Source organism: Neoarius graeffei, chromosome 2 (genome assembly GCF_027579695.1).
Source record: "Neoarius graeffei isolate fNeoGra1 chromosome 2, fNeoGra1.pri, whole genome shotgun sequence".
Lineage (NCBI taxonomy): Eukaryota > Metazoa > Chordata > Actinopteri > Siluriformes > Ariidae > Neoarius > Neoarius graeffei.
The window spans coordinates 8,500,100-8,523,969 of NC_083570.1; the positions used below are offsets into that span (position 1 = coordinate 8,500,100).

The window sequence follows — 23,870 nt, forward strand, 5'->3', positions numbered from 1 at the left end:
ACAATGAAAAATCTCTTCCTTAAGCCATCCAGATAGGGGTCAGTTGAGTAACCATGGTAACAGTTGAGGGTTTTTTTGAGGTAGGGGCTTGCCGATGCATTCAAAGAAAGATGTGGCAAGTTATTTTCTGATAAGGAATGCTAATCTTCACACACACAGCTAGTGGAAGGGTAATAATACCTATCTGCAGGTGCGTGCTGGAGATTTCAGCGTTTGAGGGAATTCCACTTCAGTCCTCATGTCTTCTCAGATACACACGTTGTATTTTCTCGACTGCAGGTGCAACAAAAGCATTATGCCTATGTACAGTGGGGAAAACAAGTATTTGATCCCTTGCTAATTTTGTTGGTTTGGCCACTAATAAAGACTCGATCAGTCTGTAATATTAATGGTAGGTGTAGTCTAACATGCTGAGACAGAATATCACAAAGAAAATCAAGAAATCGACTTTAAAGAATTTGTATTAATTTATTTGCATTTTATTGAGGAAAATAAGTATTTGAACCCTCTCGCCAAAAGGACTTAGTACTTTGTGGCAAACCCCTTATTAGCAAGCACAGAGGTCAGACGTTTTTTGTAGTTGATGACCAGCTTTCTGCACATATTAGGAGGAATTTTGGTCCACTCTTCTTTGCAAATGACCTCTAAATCATCAAGATTCCGTGGCTGTCGCTTGGCAACTCTGAGCTTCAGCTCTCTCCATAGATTTTCTATAGGATTCAGGTCCGGAGACTGGCTGGGCCACTCCATGACTTTGATATGTTTCTTCTTCAGCCATTCCTTGGTTGCCTTGGCTGTATGCTTTGGGTCATTATCCTGCTGGAAGACCCATCCACGACCCAATTTTAAGCTTCCTGGCAGAGGGAAGGAGGTTTTCACTTAGGATTTTACGGTACATGGCTCCGTCCATCCTCCCATTGATATGGTGAAAAACACCCCCAAAGCATAATGTTACCACCTCCATGCTTGACAGTGGGGATGGTGTTCTTGGGGTCATAAGCAGCATGTCTCTCCCTCCAGACACGACGGGTTGAATTGATGCCAAAGAGCTCAATTTTGGTCTCATCTGACCATAACACCTTCTCCCAGTCACTCTCCAAGTCATTCAGATGTTCATTGGCAAAGTTCAGGCGGGCCTGCACATGTGCTTTCTTAAGCAGGGGTACTTTGCGAGCACTGCAAGATGTTAGACCAGTGGTTCTCAAACTGTGGTACGCGTACCACTAGTGGTACGCGGGCTCCATTCTAGTGGTACGCCAAAGAATCACTTAATTAAATATAAATAAAATTTAAAAAATAAAATAAAACGTGAAATACTATCCATAATATCCGAATGGATGAAAATACCTTATCAACCGATGACAAGAAAATGAAAGGAGATACAAATTAAGTTAATAATTTTAAAAAGTTTGCAAGTGCTTCTGGGTAGCCATATGTAGAGTACTTACGCATTCCCGCCGGTTCCGCTGACAGACGGTTATCCGCCATTGGTAGACTAGGCTGTGATGGGAAAAGGTGGAGGTGGCTTTGCTAATTATGACGAGTACGACAAAATTACTGTCGTGGCTTAAATCCGCGAATGGGAGCGTGGATCAGGAGAGAGGGAGAACTGAAGAGGACGTGTGTGAGCCGAGCGCGGATGCTAAGGACAGTGGCAAAACCAGCCCCAGAACTGCTAGCAAACGGCAGAAACCAGTAAGGAGGAAGTCTGACGAAAAATACATAAAACTGGGATTCATTTGGAGCGGGACAGAGGAGCTGCCCAGGCCGCAGTGTGCTGTATGCGGGGACGTTCTGAGCAATGAGTCCATGAAACCATCGCATCTCAAACGGCATCTTACAACCAAACACACAGCACTAAAGGACAAACCAATGGATTTTTTTTATGAAAACGTGATGAACTGAAGCAGTCCAAGTCCACCATTCTGTCCTATGGTACACCTGTAGCCAAAGCACAGGAAGCTTCATATCGTGCCAGCCTCCTGCTCGCCAGAGCCGGTAAGCCGCACACAATCGGGGAACTGCTGTGTTTGCCATTAGCCAGAGAGATGACACGTATCATGTGTGGAGAGAAAGCTGCCAGAGAGTTAAACTTGGTGCCGCTTTCAAATGACACCGTGTCAAGGAGGATAAACGACATGGCTGACGATGTTAAAAAGACACTGATTGAGCGCATTAAGAACAGTAGATAGTTTACCATACAGCTTCATGAGAATACAGATGTTGCAGATTTGGCCAATTTATTTGATTCATTATTTAAGTACAGTGTTTTATTTTCCTATATTTAAACACAGTGTTACTGTTCAAAGTACTGTGTGTAATGTTACAGTGGCCAACAATATTAAATATACTTGTTAAATAAAACCTCCGCCTTGTTTTTAATGAATACTTAGGCCTACTACGCTACTGTATTTTAATATTGGTCATTATGGTGGTACTTGGAGAGCCAAGTATTTTCTGAGGTGGTACTTGGTGAAAAAAGTTTGAGAACCACTGTGTTAGACCATTGCGGTGTAAAGCATTACCAACTGTTTGCTTGGTGACTGTAATCCCAGCTGCTTTAAGATCATCCACTAACTCTGCCCGTGTTGTATTAGGTCTATTTCTCACCGTTCTCATGATCCTGGAAACCCCATGAGGTGAGATCTTGTTTGGAGCCCCAGACCTAGGTCGATTGATGATCATGTTGTGAGTCTTGTACTTGTGCACAATTGCACCAACAGTTGTCACCTTAACGCCCAGCTTCTTGCTAATGGTTTTGTAGCCCATACCGGTCTTGTGCAGGTCTACAATCTTCTCCCTTAAATCCACAGAAAGCTCTTTAGTCTTTCCCATGTTGGAGAGTTTGGAGTCTGACAAACTGATTGATTCTGTGGCCAGGTGGCTTTTATACAAGTCATTAGTGATATCAGGTGTCTTCAATTTAGGTGACAAGGTAATTTGGAGAGTCTAACTTGTCTGTATTAACAAGAACTCTTGATGGTTACTAGGGGATCAAATACTTCTTTTTCTCAATAAAATACAAATAAATTAATATAGATATTTAAAAGTTATTTTCTGGATTTTCTTTTTGATATTCTGTCTCCACATGTTAGACTACACCTACCATTAAAATTACAGACTGATCAAGTCTTTCTTAGTGGGTAAACCAACAAAATCAGCAAGGGATCAAATACTTGTTTTCCCCACTGTATTAGCATATTTATAGTGGTTACACTACCCTAGAAATCACAATCGCAAATTTTCACTGCTGTTAAATTAGCTAGCTTCAAACACAACACTGAAAATCCCATAGCTGCTGATGGAAATTAGCATTAATTAACTCGTTAACTGTAAAGCAGCGACCCAACAAGCAAACATTTCTTGCCATACAAGATCCGGGTCATATCTACTTCAACGTACGGAGAGTCATAAACCAGAACCGGATTGACAAGACGCTCCATCTACGACGCATGTATTTTTCTCCACAACGAACAAAACAAAGCGAATTGTCTTAAATCTGTGCACACATCATGGTAATAACCTGAAACGCTAGCGGTTTCTGAAGGCGATCAGGTCGTTTGACTAAAGGGGGTGGGACTAATGTAACCCAGCCAGAATGTTGCTCTGTTTATGTTTTAAGCATTTTTCATCTGTCTCCATTCGAAGATTTAAGCATTAACCACATTTTTACGGACCCAATCTTACACAGCAACATTAAATGGACAAAAACTAAACCAGACTATAACAAACAGGGCGCTGGGTGAAGTTGCGACTTTAGTAGCAGGACAGTGTTTCAGCAGTCAGGTTGGATTCTGCTTTACAACTTTTTTTCTTTTGTGCGCAAAGCCACGAACAAAGACTTGTATCATACAGAACTTTCCTCAACGGCATCCCTGCGAGAGGTGCCATGCTTTCAGCCTGGAAAGAACCAGCGTCATTTGAAGTGAGCATCAAAGCAGTCTTTAGAGAGAAACGGAGAGAGCTTGATTGACGGAATGTCTCCACTCGGCGCACGCGCTCTGAGCGACGTTTCATGCAGAACGAGTGAATTATAATCAACAAACAAACCGTGAAAGTTAACTGTCAAGCACCAATGTGCTCATGCGGGAAGTGTGGCGTGTCGACCAACACAACGAGTTTAGTGCTCCAAATAGTCATATCTATATCTCAGGATAAAGGTTTGCTTCCTTTCCTTCCTTCAGATTTACACCTCAAGTGGGCGTGGCTTGAACTGGAACGGTTCTCCTTTCCACCTCTTTCTTTACATCTATCCTTCCTTCTGTTCTTCTTTCCATTTTCTCTTATTTCCTCTGATCCTTCGTTCATTCTGTCTATCCTACTTTCTGATACGATACTCACTCACAGCAGCCTCAGCTGAGTCGCACGCCTGGAGCCCCAATCCTGTCGATCAGCCATGCAGTTGGCAAGCTCAGCAGTACTGGCAGAACCCACGTCCCTTTTCAGGGTGTTGATGAAGGTTGCGGGGGGAAAGCCTCGACTTCTGCAACCCTGGAGAGGCTCCTACAGCACAAGCTGACCAGCAGGCAGATTCTTGTGCCTGAAGCAGTAGCCCAAAAGCCCAAGTCTCTGCCAAGCCACCTTGTTAGAAATTCTGAGGAGGGTACCATATAAATCTTCATTTGGTACATAGCTCTGCTAGCTGATGTTCAGGCCCACATGTAGCATTTGAGCATAGGAGCCATCAAGAGAGCTTTCTAAGGTATGAGGTGTGTCAGAAAAGAAACAGGACTGGGGTCACAAAAAATGTGTCAAATCCAAAGGTTTTCCCCTTCGAAATAATTCCCCTCGAGTCTAACGCACTTCCCCATCCTTCTCTGCCACGCCTCCATGCACTCCTGGAATGATTCTCCTGGGATTCTCTGCAGCTCTGTCATCCCGGCCCTCTTGATGGCTTCCATGTCTGGAAAATGGGTCCCCTTAATGACCCCCTTGAGCTTGGGGAAATGGAAAAATCACGCGGAGCCAGGTCGGGTGAGTAGGGAGGTTACTCCAGCACGGCGATGTTTTTCTCAGCAAGGAACTGCCAGATGCTCAGGGCGTTGTGAGCCGGTGCGTTGTCGTGGTGAAGCAGCCACGAGTTGTCCTGCCACAACTCTCGCCTCTTGTCACGCACTGAACGAAGCAAACCCTGCAGGATCTCTTTGTAGACATGCTGGTTGATCGTCTGGCCCTGTGGCAAGAACTCTATGTGGACGATGCCCCTCACATCGAAGAAGCACACTAAGTCCTGTTACTTTTCTGACACACCTTGTAGAGATAAGGGACCAGCATTCGCATCCGTACAGGACGACAGACTTGACGGTGGCCACATGGTACGATACGATTTTGATTTAGTCATCTCCAATCGATGCATGAGGAACATTGCTCAGAATCTGGGCTAGACCTAACATTAATTCATGAATGATGATCGTGATGAAGAAGAGACGGACTGTTTTAGAAGCCAAAATCAGAGTTACGTCCAAATCCCATCGCTAAATTATTTACGTCAGTTTAACAATATGAATTATCCTTTACCTTTACACACAAGTTTGTTTGCCCTTTCTTTGGATAATATCTCCATCTCTAGTGCCATTCCATCAAAAAGAAAGGCATTAAAAGGAAAGGAGATTTGCTTAGTTCCACTGGACATCAGCTACAGGACTGCACTGGGCTTCGTTTCTTTTCAGGAAAGTTTTAAAGTAATACCTAAATAATTTCACTCTTCTATATGACTCCGTAAAAACAAAGCAATCTGGCAGACAGATGGCGCGCGCTCTATTGTACAAATACTCCATCACTCCAGAGTGTTGAAAATGCTTGAAAACAATGACAAACCCAGGCTTGAACATTGGGTAGGTACTCTTAGGTAGCTGGGAAAGTGTTTTATTTTAGCCTTCAGGTAATAAAATAAGTAGAGTAGATCTAAACTAGCACTGTTCTGGTACACTGGCTGCAGTCTAGTGACTACTTTCCACGACAGTAGTCTTCACTAAGTGACGCATCTCTGTGCCACACTGTGCTTTTCAGAGGTTGGGATTCGGTATTGCCAAATTGAACCAAAAACAATTATTTTATCTTGGCCTGAGTTATAACTTATTGACAGGAATTACTATTGTACCAACAATTACGTCAGTAAAAGATTTTAACAACAGCTGGTACTGGTAATCATTAATATAAACAAAAACAGGTGGTCTGTTACAATCATCCCTCCACCATGTCTACTTGTCAGCTTGCCGAGATCTGAGTGGCACTCACTCACCTCATTGTGGTTGTCAATGTGGCGGTCCTGGTACGGCTCTATCCCAGGCCCTACAATCTCCCTCTCACTACTGTAAGCACATTACTGTAAGCAGCCATACTGTTAAGCTAAGAACCTGGTGCTTAGGAACTGCATTGTCCGTGGAATTGCCAACAAATTTCTCAAGGATGCGTGAATCTGGGATAAGTGTACCAGGATAGTTTCTTCTTTGGAAGGAGTTGGACTGAGATTTTTGGACTCCCCAGACAAAGTCAAAGTCCTTCCAGTGCCAGGACCTGGTCTTCTCAGGCAGTCTCCCGTCCCAGTACTAACCAGGCCCTTGCAGCGCCAATCTCCTATTCTATAGCCCTTGGTCTCTCATCTATTATACAGCTAGACACACACAGCGTGGGGGCGGTTCCTCTGGTAACCATGAGAGTTTGACTCCACACTCATCTGTATTGCAACGTGCCTTGCCAGATAGCAGTAGGTACTATTTTTACGATGGTATTTGGTATGACCCGACCATGAGTAGAACTCATGATCTTCCAACTGAGAGGTGGATACGCTAACCACTAGACCAGCTTGCGGTCAGACTCCCCAATCAAGTCAAGTCGAAGTCCCTCTCACGCCAGAATCTGGTCTTCACAGGCAGTCCCAGTACTAACCAACTCTTTAAGGCGTATGGGTGCAGCACCGATTTCCATTTCGATAGTCCTCGGCCCCTCGCCTATACAGCTAGGGTTACAGTGGGAGGTGAACACACTAACCACTAGGCCAACTTGCAGTCAGACTCCCCAATGGATGGCCAAAAAAGAAACCACCTGAAAATGAATTCCCATTTTTCGATCAAGTATTTTCTTAGCAACCAAGCCAACCCAATCAATCCCAGGACAGATTACAATCATGAGGCCATCTTGCCTTTTCTGAAAGCTTGTGTCCTATTTTCACATTGGAGTAAAACCCGATGCACATGCTCTGCGCAAATGACCAGACAAACCCTTTTATTCCCTTAATGGGATGGCAAACAAGAAGTTTATGAACGGGAATGGGATTGTAAAGCATGTCTATTGTCTAGCGTATGTGTACAGAACGTCGCATCGTATACGCGCACAAAATCAGCTTTCCATCTTTACAGGACACTGGACAGAAATATTTATTCATTTAGGTTTATTTCAAAAATGTGATTCATTTTAAGTGCAACACTCCGAATCAAGTGTTTTGGAACCATTAGCTGGGAGTAGAACCAGCTTACTAAAGAGTACTTGATTCATGGAAAACACCGTTTTTATTTTTAGATCAAGAAAGGGAGACAAAAAAAAAAATACTATACAGTCGTCATGCTTACAAATTTCAAATGCTTTACATTTAAAAAAAGACACACAGAACCTCAGCATCATCTTTTGAAATGTCCATTGATAGTTAACGCAACATCATTAACGGTTTAGTCCATGCACAGGTTTACTTCCTGTTATATGGTCATTCTTAGTTACAGATGAATAGCTCACCCAGGAAATGCTAATGTAGTCAAATCACACAAGCCCACATACACTACCGTTCAAAAGTTTGGGGTCACCCAGACAATTTTGTGTAGTTTTCCATGAAAAGTCACACTTTTATTTACCACCATAAGTTGTAAAATGAATAGAAAATAGAGTCGAGACATTTTTCTGGCCATTTTGAGCATTTAATCGACCCCACAAATGTGATGCTCCAGAAACTCAATCTGCTCAAAGGAAGGTCAGTTTTATAGCTTCTCTAAAGAGCTCAACTGTTTTCAGCTGTGCTAACATGATTGTACAAGGGTTTTCTAATCATCCATTAGCCTTCTGAGGCAATGAGCAAACACATTGTACCATTAGAACACTGGAGTGAGAGTTGCTGGAAATGGGCCTCTATACACCTATGGAGATATTGCACCAAAAACCAGCAGCTAGAATAGTCATTTAGCACATTAGCAATGTATAGAGTGGATTTCTGATTAGTTTAAAGTGATCTTCATTGAAAAGAACAGTGCTTTTCTTTCAAAAATAAGCACATTTCAAAGTGACCCCAAACTTTTCAACGGTAGTGTAAGTGTTAGCATTATGCTGTATAATTTGACCTAACTGACTTCACTGTTATTAGCAACCATTTTGGGGGAAGTACACTTTTAATGAACTCATCTTCACAGTTCGATTGCTAACAGATATTCCCACCCTGCTAAACAATCTGGAAAGGCTTCCAAGAATCATTCTTCCATGATTTCCTGCCAAGTTCTAGTTAAAGAAAGGGCTCAGTTTGCTTGCAAAGTTGAAACTCGTATTCCGCCAGCAGCTTGGACTCAATCTAGCGTTTGTGGCAAGAATTCCACTCGCTTGGATTCTACATAGAGCCAAGAATGCTTGTGGGGTCGATCTCAGTTTTTCAGCCAGATCACAGCTCTGACTGTTTTCTTCCCCTCTCTTAAGGTCATTCCATACATATTTAAATCAACAAAATATTTCACAGAGTGCCGGAAACTGTCGAGTCCTGGTTTTAACTGATCTATCACTTACCTGCCGACCAGGACAGGGCCAAGTAATCGTCTGAGGGGTTACGAGGCAGTGGAAAATGCAGGTGCCGGGGTAATTGGATGGACAGGATAGAGAAATGGTAGGAGGTCAAATAGGAAAAGATTGAAAGGTTAGTGGGGAACAGAGGAATGTTGAGACCAGAGGCGAACATAAAGAGAACTGCCGCCTGCCAACTTCAAATAGGTGGTTAGCGAGTGACAAGTCAAAACTCATTTGCACTTTGTCTCTTATGAGCATGCATCAATCGCTACTGTCGTCACTTGCGGGCGTGACCTGTCAAGAAACCAAAATGTATACTAACTACGTTCCATTATACAATTTCTACGCACCACTTTTGCTTAAAATGTATTGAAATTTGGTTTACGTATAACGTACCTAGTGCTAGCTTCATTCTCAAATGAGATTAGCCAACCGTACTAGCTACGTACACTCGCCAAAGGCACCAACAATCTCTGCTACTCTCTTCCAAGCTTTATTTTTATTCGTAATGCCTCTATACACATTTAATGACATGATAAGAAGTTATAAATTTTACTTCCATATTTGAGTGATGCCTCATAGCAGTGCACTCTGATGTTAAAATACATCGTTCCGACGTAAAATACTGACAGGTCTGGGGATAAAAAGCAAGGTCGGTGATGGTGGATTGATGGTCCGTGGGAAACACAAAGATGGACGTCAGGGTTAGAGAGGTGATTACGAAACATGGCCGAGGATCACTGGGGAACTGAGAGAGGGATACTAGAAGGTCCGCTTCCAGTTTGAGGGGCAGGAGAGGACACCGTGGTGGGCTGGGAGGCGGAGGCTGCCGTGACGACGGCTGTGGCAGGCTCCATCTTGCTTGTGTGTGTGATGAAACGGAGGCGAAGCTTCATGGCTGACCTCAGTGTGCAGATGATTTTCTCCACCTGAGAAAAGGGTGAGAATTTGAAAAGCCTTAGATCTATGAAGTTGTGACAAAAGGGGTGAGAAAAATGAAGTGATTCATTGGGCTTATTCTACTGTGGTAAGTAAATCTGATGTTGAGAAGCAATGGTCAAAACGGAGATGTGGATGATGGGATCAATGGGGATGTGTTGTGGGCCATGGAGAACAGAAATGTAAAGTCACTGTGAAACAAACTAAGGAATGGGAGGTGGTCATTTGGGAAAAGGGTAGGAAGGATAGTAGGAGGTCATTGGCAACCAGATAGAGAGATGGCTGAAGGTAACTGGGGAACAGAAAAAGATGGTAAAAGGTTATTTTGGAACAAACAGAAAGATGGTTGGTGGGTATTGGGGAACAAATAGCGGGATGATTGAACCAGATAGCGGCATGTTAGAAGGTCACTGGGGGCCAGATAGCGGGATGTTTGAAGGTCGCTGGGGAACAGATAGCGGGATGTTTGAAGGTCGCTGGGGAACAGATAGAAAGATGGTTCAAGATCACTGAGGAAAAGACAGAGGGATGATTGAAGATCACTAGGGGCCAGATAGCGGGATGTTTGAAGGTCGCTGGGGAACAGATAGCGGGATGTTTGAAGGTCGCTGGGGAACAGATAGCGGGATGTTTGAAGGTCGCTGGGGAGCAGATAGCGGGATGTTTGAAGGTTGCTGGGGAGCAGATAGCAGGATGTTAGAAGGTCACCGGGGACCAAATAGCTAGATGTTAGAAGGTCACTGGGGAGCAGATAGCGAGATGTTAGAAGGTCACTGGGGAGCAGATAACGAGATGTTAGAAGGTTATTGAGGAACAGACAGAGGGATGTTAGAAGGTCACCGGGGACCAGATAGCTAGATGTTAGAAGGTCACTGGGGAGCAGATAGCGAGATGTTAGAAGGTCACCGGGGAGCAGATAGCTAGATGTTAGAAGGTCACTGGGGAGCAGATAGCGAGATGTTAGAAGGTCACCGGGGAGCAGATAGCTAGATGTTAGAAGGTCACCGGGGACCAGATAGCTAGATGTTAGAAGGTCACTGGGGAGCAGATAGCGAGATGTTAGAAGGTCACTGGGGAGCAGATAACGAGATGTTAGAAGGTCACTGGGGAGCAGATAGCAAGATGTTAGAAGGTCGCCGGGGAGTAGATAGTGGGATGTTAGAAGGTTATTGAGGAACAGACAGAGGGATGTTAGAAGGTCACCGGGGACCAGATAGCTAGATGTTAGAAGGTCACTGGGGAGCAGATAGCGAGATGTTAGAATGTTAGAAGGTCACTGGGGAGCAGATAGCGAGATGTTAGAAGGTCACCGGGGAGCAGATAGCTAGATGTTAGAAGGTCACTGGGGAGCAGATAGCGAGATGTTAGAAGGTCACCGGGCAGCAGATAGCGAGATGTTAGAAGGTCACCGGGGACCAGATAGCTAGATGTTAGAAGGTCACCGGGGACCAGATAGCTAGATGTTAGAAGGTCACTGGGGAGCAGATAGCGAGATGTTAGAAGGTCACCGGGGACCAGATAGCGAGATGTTAGAAGGTCACCGGGGACCAGATAGCGAGATGTTAGAAGGTCACCGGGGACCAGATAGCGAGATGTTAGAAGGTCACCGGGGACCAGATAGCTAGATGTTAGAAGGTCACCGGGGACCAGATAGCTAGATGTTAGAAGGTCACCGGGGACCAGATAGCTAGATGTTAGAAGGTCACTGGGGAGCAGATAACGAGATGTTAGAAGGTCACTGGGGAGCAGATAGCAAGATGTTAGAAGGTCGCCGGGGAGTAGATAGTGGGATGTTAGAAGGTTATTGAGGAACAGACAGAGGGATGTTAGAAGGTCACCGGGGACCAGATAGCTAGATGTTAGAAGGTCACTGGGGAGCAGATAGCGAGATGTTAGAATGTTAGAAGGTCACTGGGGAGCAGATAGCGAGATGTTAGAAGGTCGCCGGGGAGTAGATAGTGGGATGTTAGAAGGTTATTGAGGAACAGACAGAGGGATGGTTGAAGGTCACTGGGGAACAAATAAAGGGATGTTTGAAGGTCGCTGGGGGCCAGATAGAGGGATGTTTGAAGGTCACTGGGGAACAGATAAAAGGATGGTTCAAGATCATTGAGGAAAAGACAGAGGGATGGTTGAAGGTCACTGGGGGCCAGATAGCGGGATGTTTGAAGGTCGCTGGGGAACAGATAGAAGGATGGTTGAAGATCATTGGGGAAAAGACAGAGGGATGGTACTGATACTTGACATCTGTGTTTACCTGGTCTTTGACGCTGTCTCCTGTGAACATATACTTGATGTGGTACAGGAAGTCACAGATGGGGTCCATGTACGCCAGGTGCTTGCTGTGGTGATCAACGGCCTGCAGCATCTCATAGAACGCTACCCCAATCTGAGGATGCATGGAGTCGTGTGAAGTTATGAGACACTAATCAGAATGTACATGCGTGAACTTGAGCCTGTAGCTGGAGCAGGTGTGTGTGCGTGCATAATAATGCATTACAGCTAATATTAGATGTCTGGGGAACTGGAGCGGAAGCTGTACATATGAATAAAACTGTGCGCTCAGAATGGTTGGAATGAAAAGCACCAAAGCATGTATGCAGTGGGGGGAAAAAGCGAATGTTATCATGGGAAAAACAAATTCCTGTTTAATACTGATGAAAGGTGCATGTGTAGAGAAAGAACAAACCTTTAAGCGTAGCTCATAAACACAGTCTGGCGAGTTAAAATTAAAGACCTGGCCTGCATCCTGGCCCTGGAGTTTAGCTTTGCTTACTCAGCTGCCACAACAGAAAACAGGCTCCAGACACGAACACGAGCTCAAAGTTAAGCGGAAAACCAAGAAAGCGTGTAAATGGAGCAGGTTTACAGAGTGAACGCATGCGAACCTCGAGCATGCAGCGTGTCCTCTCCTGCTGGAAGCGCTGGAGAAAAGGCCCAACCAGGTGATAGATATAGAGCAGCTGAAATTCGGTTTTGACCAGCGGCTTCAGGACCTCCGACAGAAACCTGCAACGTCACAAGCACAGAGGCTCACCATCATACAGTCCAACCCTGCACAATCCTCCGTTTAAATTACACTGAACTGAATTGAAGTTTGGATCTCGGTGGTTGTGCAGGAGAGACAGAGAGAGAGAGCATACATGTCAACCTATACGGAATGTCCGTATTTTATACGGATTTGATTCAATAAACGTAGTATACAAGCGTATAAATAAAGTTATATGGATTCTTTAAAAAAACTTCAATATTTATTTAGAGCTGTAATCAATTCCCACGATGATAAAAGAGCGCATAACATTTACAAACGTACTGTACGCCACAGACAGCCAGTAAAGAGTCTTATGAAATCGCGTGTTATCTTGTGGTAGCGAGACTTCGTTCCACTTTTGATCATGCGCACACCGCACTGCGAGAATCCCGCCAACCGTGAAGTCATAGACATATAAACATAGACGCCGCCTTCTGCGTAGAATCATACGTCATCCTCGCCGCCATATTGGATGTGGCAAAGTGGAGATTCTTCAGCCGTCTCTGGTATAGCGTCTAGACAGTAGCCGAGAATACAGATGCCTCATTCATGTGCTGCGTTTAACTGTACCAACAGGTTTACCGTCCAAACGAGATCACATGGGATTACTTTTCACAGGTGAGACTGGAAAAATACTTTTCATTGTATTTGGTCATTATAACGTAATTTTACGAACAGATTTTCCGGCTAATATGAAGTCTCGCGCATAATAGCCGCTCGGTGAAACCTGTCTCCAAACAACGAAGTATTTCCTTCGTAACTACGCTGATAACACTTTGTGTTTTTGTCGAACATTGGAGCTTTGTATTCATTCTGAAGGTTTATTGTTATTAATATTGAATAAAAAGTAACTGGGATATATCATTGTTAATTATCATTCAAATTTTAGGTAAATTATTTTAATTTGCATATTATACGGATTTTATAAGGGAAATACGGATTTTGGAGGTTGGTTATACAGGTTTGATTGACCAAAGGTTGACATGTATGAGAGAGAGAGTAATTGGTTGGGGGAAAAAAATGTGATATTAGCCAATCACAGCTCACTCTATACAGTTATAGTATACATAAAAATAAACACCATAGAATATAATTGCTGCCCAAATGAGGATGGGTTTGCCCAAATGAGGATGGGTTCCCTTTTGAGTCTGGTTCCTCTCGAGGTTTCTTCCTCATGTCGTCTGAGGGAGTTTTTCCTTGCCACCGTCGCCACAGGCTTGCTCATTGGGGATACCGTATTTTCTGGACTATAGAGCGCACCTGTATATAAGCCGCATCCGCTCTATTTTTAAAAAAAAATTTAAAAAAAGATATACAAGCCGCACGGGGCTATAAGCCGCAGATCTCTATGTTGAAAAATTAGATATTTACTGCATGTACAGAACGATTTTGTACTGTAAATGTACATGTATGTACCTGAACAGATTCTTTCCGAACAGTGCCTTTTAACACGGCAGCAACTTTGCTGATTAAAACGGAACAGAACCAAGAGAAAATAACCGGTATTTATTTACCTTCATTTCTCCTGTGTTTGAAACCACAAGTCACTTTAATCATCTTCGCTGGATTTGAAAATAATAACCAGTTAGTAATTTGTCGTGCGTGTTCTATCTGCTAAAGATCTGCTAATTCTTCTTTGCATTGATTTTTCGTCTATCTTATTTTTGATTCTACTTCCGGTTAGAGCGCCCCTAGCGGTGGAAGAAAAATCCACAGAATAGCCGCACCTTTGTATAAGCCGCATGGTTCAAAACCTAGGAAAAAAGTAGCGGCTTATAGTCCAGAAAATACGGTAGATTAGGGATAAAATTAGCTCATGTTTTAAGTCGTTCAAATTCTGTAAAGCTGCTTTGCGACAATGTTTATTGTTAAAAGCGCTATACAAATAAACTTGATTTGATTTGAATATACACACACCCCTTAATTTCATAAAATTAGAATTTATAGGCTTTGAACACAAACGTACTATACTAACATGCATATGCAAAAGTAACATCTCTTCCTCTCTAATATAATACAAAATAGTGACTCGGGTCAAAGACTTGATTCGGTTTACACCTTTTTGATTTTATTGCCAGGAAAATTATTTTTATACTTTTTTTTTTTTACAATACAGCTCGTAGAGCTTAGCCAGCTAACGCAGCAGAAATTGTCAAGCCACAGGACAGCTGAACAATATATTGCTGATCATTAACGCAATCCTGACCTTTGCAATGCTGAGATCATGCAATATGCAAATGAGGCTGAAGTATGCTAATGTGCACTTCTGGATCTGGATTTTTTTTTCGCCCTCCATATTTAGCTGTGGCACATCACAGGTGCTCCAGTGCTGCTTAATATACTGCAAGATGCGCGCGTGTGTATGTATATACATGAGAGCGAGGGAACTTTCAGTTGAAGGTTAAACAAAAAGCTGGAACTTGGTAAACTCTTCAAGGACTTCAAGTTTAAGTGTGTGTGTGAGCATTCCAAGATAATATATGCCTTCAACAAATGTATTGGAGTGTGTCTGCTATGCCTGATGACCTCTCTCTCTCTCACACACACACACCCAGTCTAAACAAAGCAAAACATAATCCAGTGGAAAGAACACTGAAGAGTTCACAAGTGCTAACACCGACCACCTACGAGCTGTTACTTGTAATTTATACCCGCAGTTATCTGCTTTAAATGACACTGCATCTAAAATACGAAGAAAATCTTGAGTACAATAAGGATCCAGCAGTGCCACGTTTCATTTTTAAAAAATAAATAAATAAATAAAAACCTTGTGTAGCTTATAAGATGGATGAAAAGCATTAAATCAGGGGGAAAAAAAATTAGCAAATCTGCCAGGGATCATTTGGAACTTACTTGGGGATGAGAGAAAGCTGTCCGATGCTGGAGTGGTGCCATACGGCGTGTGCTAGCGCTAGCACGTAGCTGCAGTACATCTCAGAGTAGGACTGGTGGCACGCCGTGAAGTCCAGGAGCTGGAAGGGATAACCGACCCACTCGGTCTCCGATGTTAGCGCGGGGCTGCTAATCACGCTAACGATGCGGTCGTGTAGTACGATCCAGTACGGCTCCTACAGCATAGTGAGAGGCGAGTTATTAAGTGAAAGTGAAGTTTGAAAATAAATACTTCGCCCAGAAATGCTGACGCTGTTAATAACGAATTACCATTTTAGGGTGTTTAATAGAACCCCAAATCAGAAACAGTTGCAGACCTCATACTGTGATGGAGCAGAAAAGTACACCGAGATTTTGGAGTACGACATCTTTTCCAGGGAGATTTCAACAAATCGCGTTCTGCGCACATTACAACGGCATGGCTGCGGAAGAAGAGGACGCCTGTCCCCTCTGTCCCCGACAGAGAACGTGTGAACGAAAAATATGACAAAGACGACCCCGTACTCTTCGGCTGCAAACCTTAAGACCTGTTTGCAGGAAGAACGGGACAAAACAACACCTGAAACCCTTCGTCGCTTGGTGTCTTCAGTCCCTAAACCAGGGTTTCTGCAGGCTTGAACAAGTTCAATTTAAGACTTTTTAAGACCATAACAGGTTAAATTTAAGACTTACGGTATGCTGCACAAAAAAAAAAAAAGAAAGAAAATTGGGAGAGCCTGAATTACTTCATCTCATCTCATTATCTCTAGCCGCTTTATCCTTCTACAGGGTCGCAGGCAAGCTGGAGCCTATCCCAGCTGACTACGGGCGAAAGGCGGGGTACACCCTGGACAAGTCGCCAGGTCATCACAGGGCTGACACATAGACACAGACAACCATTCACACTCACATTCACACCTACGGTCAATTTAGAGTCACCAGTTAACCTAACCTGCATGTCTTTGGACTGTGGGGGAAACCGGAGCACCCGGAGGAAACCCACGCGGACACGGGGAGAACATGCAAACTCTGCACAGAAAGGCCCTCGCCGGCCCCGGGGCTCGAACCCAGGACCTTCTTGCTGTGAGGCGACAGCGCTAACCACTACACCACCATGCCGCCCAGCCTGAATTACTTTCAAAATAAAATTTATCATCATTCACCAATGAACTCATTACATCCCTAGGGTGCGCTCTTGCATTAATGAGGAACTAAGTTGCAGTGGAGCCAAAGACATCTAGTGGGGCAGCATAGCTAACCTATTGTGCATTTTGTGATACAAGCACCAAATTTGGCACAAATGTACATTGACATATGGCGAACATTTTCAGATATTGAGCCACTCGGAATTCTCTCTTCATGTCCGCCATATTGGAATTCAAAATGGCCGCCATTTGAAATCTACATTTGCGCTTATCTGACCTAAACTTCACTTCCGTGTTGTTTCCATTCTGTGGACTGTTACATGAAGAATAGATATTTTTATATTCCAATTAAATTTAAGGTAATACTAGCACTGTGTTTGCCATCCAGACTGGTCCTATTGCAAGAGGATAGTGATGACCACATCAGTGGATTTTATACTTTTCCTCATTAAATAATATTTGGTGCAGGTGATGACCTAATCAATACCTCATTAAGTAAAATGAGATGTGTTGGAATCCCAGCACAGACACTGGAATGAAATGGCTGCCGTACACAGAGATGCTGATTTAAGAAAAGATTTAAGTGGTCTCTTATTTCTTTTTTTTCTTTCCAGAGCTGTATGTCATATCTCTACACAAAATAGCCCATATTATTGAGAAATGGATTGATCAGTATAGTTTGCAAAATTATTTACAAATAAAAAAATTCATTTGTCAACTATTCACCCTCCATTGGTGTAAAACCCCTAAATTAGTTATGGTTAAATCAGCTGAAAGTTTCCAGAAACTATGAGGTGATTTCCATGGTTTATTAGAGAGCATACTTAAGCAAACAGCATCATGAAAACCAATAACCTATGAAAACACATGCAGGACAAGGTTCTGAAAAAAGTGTCAATTAGGGTTTGGTTATTAAAAAAATATCCCAAACTTGGAGCACCCACAGAGCAATATTAAATCCATCATTTTAAAAAAAGGAAAGAATTTGGTACAATCGTGAGGAAGTCATCCACCAAAAGTCAGTGACTGAGTAAGTAACCAAGAGGCAGAGGACGGAATAGATGCTCATTCTTGTTCATCAGCATTATCTAGTTGTTCCAGTTAAACTTTCAGGAACACACACCTTCTCCTGCTTGACAATGCAGTCACCTTCACCCTTCCATCCATTATCTGTAGCCACTTATCCTCTCCAACAGGGTCGCAGGCAAGCTGGAGCCTATCCCAGCTGACTATGGGTGAAAGGCGGGGTACACCCTGGACAAGTCGCCAGGTCATCACAGGGCTGACACATAGACACAGACAACCATTCACACTCACATTCACACCTACGGTCAATTTAGAGTCACCAGTTAACCTAACCTGCATGTCTTTGGACTGTGGGGGAAACCGGAGCACCCGGAGGAAACCCACGCGGACACGGGGAGAACATGCAAACTCCACACAGAAAGGCCCTCGCCGGCCCCGGGGCTCGAACCCAGGGCCTTCTTGCTGTGAGGCGACAGTGCTAACCACTACACCACCGTGCTGCCCGTCACCTTCACCTACTTTAGGATAATTAGCCTATTGCTTAACTGTTGGAACTCCTTCGGGTTCCATATCAAACCTAGAACAACACAGAATCTAATCAATAACTCAAACTTGTCAAAACTATTTTTACTTCACAGACTTTGAGTAAAATGTTGTCTTGTCAAAAATACATGATGATGAATATTCATCTCTCATGAATTAAGTGGAGTACTGTAATAAAGTATGTCATTTTGAAAAATGGATACCAGCAAATATTGTCATGTACTATAAAAATATTTGACCCAGAGGTAGTCGCACATGTAGAATTCAAGTGGCGGCCATTTTGAATTCCAATATGGCGGACATGAAGGGGGAATTCCGAGTGGCTCAATATCTGAAAATGTTCGCCATATATCAATGTACATTTGTGCCAAATTTGATGCTTGTATCACAAAATGCACAATCCTTTTGAATATTCGAGCTAAACCGCCCCACTAATCCTGCAAATCGCTTGAGGATGAGGCATTCGATTCCGTACGGTTTGCGTGTTGTAACGTTACAGTTCGCACGGAGTTAGCTGATACACCGTCTCGAGATGTGCTCGGACCTGACAACGGTGAACAAAATTGAGTGATGGCATGCGATTGTTGTAGACTTTTATGGGTAGCCTGGTGCTTCTCCGCTTTCGCGTGCGATTCCGGTGCCTTTACACGCAGTGTGCCGAGTTTGAGTGTTCTTTTGCACAATGTGCAGTACGCCTCAAACGGATTGTTTTTTTTTGGGCCGTTTTCACCCCCATTGGATAGGACAGCGTAGAGACAGGAAATGAGCTGGAGAGAGAGACGGGGAGGGACCGGGAAATGACCTCGGGTCGGAATCGAACCCGGGTCCCCGGATTTATGGTATGGCGCCTTAGTCGACTGAGCCACGACGCCCCCAATTTGGTACGCGTCTACGAAATCATTGCTTTCAAGCCAGCAGTTGTTAAACTTGCATTTACCCATTTTGCTACAAACCGTGACAATCTCCCTCGCTTCTTTTAGGCTCTACTGTCCAAATGCGCGCGTACCATGCCCTGTGCATCACCATGCCAACCGGGCTAGACGCTGGATTCCACTGTGTCTCATTTGTAGTTTGCAGCGTAGCCTACTGATACTAAGTAGGCCTAGCCTATATGACTAATTATGAATATCACCAACGCATTTAACAAAAAAAAGCGAATGGGGTAAACGGATGTAAGGATTTAAGACTTCACAAAATTACATTTAAGACCTACAATGCAAAATATGTAGTGCTGTCAAAAACGTCGCGTTATTAACGCGTTAACTTGACTCAATTTTAACGGCGATAATTTTTTTATCGCGAGATTAACGCTCTGTGACATGATGTAGGTTTTTCATAAGCTTTTGAAACTGCCAGGAACTTGGAACAGAGACTTTGCTTAGAAAACCGATAGCAGCTAGACTGTAATGCCGCGCCCCGCACAGCCAGAGTCCTCTGCCCTCCTCGCCCAAAGAACCAGCGCGGGCAAGGCGCGCTAGTAGAGATGGGATTTATGGCTCTTTGATGGGATCCGCATCTTTGTGATCCGTTCTTTGAAAAGAGCCGTTCAAAAGACTGGCTCATTTGTCTCTTTTTAAATATTTATTCAGTTTTAAGAAGACAGCGTCTAAAGAAGCCAGCGCCCTCTGAACTGTAAACTCAATGCTATCCCAGAAATCCTTCCTGTAATATGCAAATTTGGCCGCCTCTGATTGGACAGCGCGACGCATCAACAGGCAGAAAGTGTAAAAGTACAAAATGTGTTAAGTGAGCTGAAACAGTAAAGATCAGATTCAATGCAATATTTATCAACGAACAACTTAAACTTAATATAATAGCGTACTTTATATTATAATCAAGCATGTCAAGCCTACCGTCACTGTGTAACCTACGTATCTCTCTGATTTAGAGTTGTAGACTAACTCAAGCAGTAGATCATTTCACTCATGGTTCTCTTGCTAGCCCTGCGCCGGTGCTCGGCTTAGGTTTCACTTTGCAGTGGCTGTGTCAAGACGTGTTATGCTTTGCAATAAAAAAAACATTGGTACAGAACAAGCCCATTCACTTTTTTATGCTGGTAAGAGAATTACAATGGTTTTTCACGTGACAAAAATGTGCGATTAAATTGCGATTAATCGCGAGTTAACTATGACAGTCACGACATTAATCGCGATTAAATATTTTAATCGCTTGACAGCACTAAAAATATGCTCGTATTTTAGACTTTTTAAGGCCTTAAATTAGGATTATCAAATTTTAGACTTTTTAAGACTCCGCGGAAACCCTGCTAAACATCTTTGAAGTGTTGTGAGAAGGAATGGAAACATTATAAAGTGGGAAATGCTGTACCATCCCAACTTTTTTTTTTTTTTTAAATGTGTTGCAAGAATTCAAAACTGAAATGTGGTATTTTGAAAAAACAATAAAGTTCATGAGGGAAAGCATCAAATTGTGCTGTTGTATGGTTTTGAGTGCAATACAGGTCAAAGATTATTTACAAATCACTGTTTTCAGTTTTAATTTCAACTTCAACTTCGCGCCCCAACTCTTACTGCTTTGGAATTGTACGCTCAATGAAAAGTGAAAGCGTTGATTAATAGTCCACAGGTGCATCAGATACCCAGACACGATGACTCTCTGGACGTAGCAAAGGAAACGAAGAACGCTGATTAATGGACTGAGAGAGACGGTCTGTTTTTGCATTCTTTCAGGATCAGGAGGGAAGAGAAGTTGAATTGGCTGTTATCTTTCCAAATTTCCGAGCACAGCTGCCAGAAGCACAAGCAACATCAAGAACCCTTGACATGATTAATATTCCTCTGACCTGTTTTATGTTTTCAGCGTTCTGAGAACGTGTTTCAGTAATGTTTACTGAAACACGATGAGATCCTGATCTGGCTGTAGCGATATTAATTAATTCACACATTTCCGTTTAGCTGCTGTAATGCGATGTATAACGGAGAGGTCTTGGTTATGATGTCGCGTATTGGGTGGGGAGGAGTTTGGTTTAGATTTAACGTATCGGGCGTTTTTGGCTTGGCTATGACAGAACGTCTTGTAAATATTTAACCTCCTGAAGTGGTTCGAAGAATAATCCGATCTGTGTTCAATGTGTCTTGGCTGAATTTACATCAGCATTTTAAGTACATACACTACCGTTCAAAAGTTTGGGGTCACCCAGACAATTTTGTGTAGTTTTCCATGAAAAGTCACACTTTTATTTACCACAAGTTGTAAAATGAATAGAAAATATAGTCGAGACATTTTTCTGGCCATTTTGAGCATTTAATCGACCCCACAAATGTGATGCTCCAGAAACTCAATCTGCTCAAAGGAAGGTCAGTTTTATAGCTTCTCTAAAGAGCTAAACTGTTTTCAGCTGTGCTAACATGATTGTACAAGGGTTTTCTAATCCTCCATTAGCCTTCTGAGGCAATGAGCAAACACATTGTACCATTAGAACACTGGAGTGAGAGTTGCTGGAAATGGGCCTCTATACACCTATGGAGATATTGCACCAAAAACCAGACATTTGCAGCTAGAATAGTCATTTACCACATTAGCAATGTATAGAGTGGATTTCTGATTAGTTTAAAATAATCTTCATTGAAAAGAACAGTGCTTTTCTTTCAAAAATAAGGACATTTCAAAGTGACCCCAAACTTTTCAACGGTAGTGTAATAATCTGGATATAATCAGTCATAATACTCGGGACGACTAAAACAAACCACATTGAATACGATCTTAGGGTTTTTTTTTTTGACTCTAACTGGGAACACTGTGACATGACATAATCCTACAGACTAAACTTCTAGTGCTGATCAAAAACATTACTAAATATTCAGATAAAGTTTTGTGTAATGGTTCTTGACAGAACGTGGGTGAGAGAGAGATAGAACAACAAAGAAAAAAAAAATCAAGGATAGGAGGAGGACAAGCAAGCCAGAATGAGTGAACTTTGCAATGCATTGAGGTAGGGAGGGACCCGAACGTACAGGTAGAGCCGTGATGATCAGGCCGATCGCATTCATCCAAGCGGTCACGTTCTCCCGGGGGACGAGTGGCTGACTGTAGGAGAAAAGACACATCAACACACTGTGACACAGTGCTATAGATAGTTTTCACATGACGTCATAGAGTCGGGGATTCCCTGGTGGCGGCCATCTTGGAGGGCTAGCTTACCGTACGGGTCACTGAGCACACATTGTAGCGCGCGAGTTACATTCATTTATATATTTACATTTATAGTTACATTACTACCATTTAAAGCTAGCAATGGTGCACACCTGTTGTATTCACGGCTGTCGTAATAGGTCAGATGATGAAGTCAAGCGGAGCTTTTATGGAATTCCCACTGTACGGGAGCACGAAGGCGAGCAAACAAAGAAACTCAGCATACAAAGGAGAAATCTATGGCTTGCGAGAATCAACCGCAAGGATTATCAGCCTTCCAAACACAGCAAAGTCTGCTCCGATCATTTTATAAGTGGCAAGTTGTTTAAATAAACAATCAATTGTGTTTAAGTTTGTTTTTGGAAACCAAAACATCATGTAAACAATCTCTGGAGAATGCCTAACTGGAACCGCCGAGTGTACGTTTACATTGTAATGTACACTTAATATCGCTCGTTTGTCACGTTTCTATTTGAAACTTGTCACTTCACTCATGCAAAGGTCATTTTTGAAAAACATTTTAGGTCTATTCTGTATGAGTTCATTTGTGTTTGGGATGCAGACAGCGCGCCTTTTGGCGGATGCCGCCTGAATCGCACAGATCCGTTTTTTTTTTTTTTTAGGGGGGGCGTTGGAGTGTCTGATTATAATTTCAAAGTAAATTCTGTATTAAAATTACTAAATAAGCAAATCCGTTACAGTCCATGAAACAGGAAGTATAAGGATGAGCGGTGTGCAGGACTGCGCAAATGTGCGCAGCTTCCCGATTTAAACTGTTTTTTTCTCATCCTTATACTTCCTGTTTCATGGACTGTAACGGATTTGCTTATTTAGTAATTTTAATACAGAATTTACTTTGAAATTATAATCAGACACTCCAACGCCCCCCCCCAAAAAAAAAATCGGATCTGCGCGATTCAGGCGGCATCCGCCAAAAGGCGCGTTGTGAATATATAAAGTTGTATACATCAGACAGCCTTTAAAGTTTGATGAAGTCAGTTTCAGGCTTTGGAGCAGGCTTTGGCAGTTTCAGGCTTTGGCAGCCCTGCATAGTCACTTGAAAATGCATCTTTGTCCACTTCGTAGGGGTCAATTCCCCCAATCAAGGCCAGTTTGGCTGCATACCGTGAGATGTGTCTCTATATACTTCTGTTTGCTTGATTTTGCCGACATTGGTCTTTATTTTAGAAAACTGACTATATAACTTCATAAATTCGTCCGAGATAACGTAGCCAGTAGTGGCAATGGTCTGTTTTGTTTGCCCTCCAAGATGGCGGCTGGGGGGGCGTTCCCCGGAATGCCGTGACGTCAGTGAAAACTATCTATATAAATGTAGCAGAAATACATCCTTATACATTGTCGTTATTGACATTTTGTTCTACTGCAGTCCCCAGTGCTGCAGCTCGACA

At 43.0% G+C, this 23,870-nt stretch overlaps 1 protein-coding gene across 3 annotated transcripts in view; it reads right to left on the reverse strand.

Annotated features, from left to right (window-relative positions):
* Positions 1 to 7,489: 7,489 nt before the first annotated feature.
* Positions 7,490 to 23,870, reverse strand: part of med23 (mediator complex subunit 23) — a 103,467-nt gene continuing 87,086 nt past the window's right edge. For all 3 annotated transcript variants that reach the window (XM_060913754.1, XM_060913753.1, XM_060913752.1), the window contains exons 25-29: positions 22,284 to 22,356; positions 15,578 to 15,792; positions 12,582 to 12,702; positions 11,951 to 12,082; positions 7,490 to 9,683 (exon numbers count right to left, since the gene is read on the reverse strand). In XM_060913754.1, coding sequence (XP_060769737.1) covers positions 9,492 to 9,683; positions 11,951 to 12,082; positions 12,582 to 12,702; positions 15,578 to 15,792; positions 22,284 to 22,356 — 733 coding nt within the window. In that variant the 3' untranslated portion in view covers positions 7,490 to 9,491. The remainder of the gene's footprint in view (positions 9,684 to 11,950; positions 12,083 to 12,581; positions 12,703 to 15,577; positions 15,793 to 22,283; positions 22,357 to 23,870) is intronic.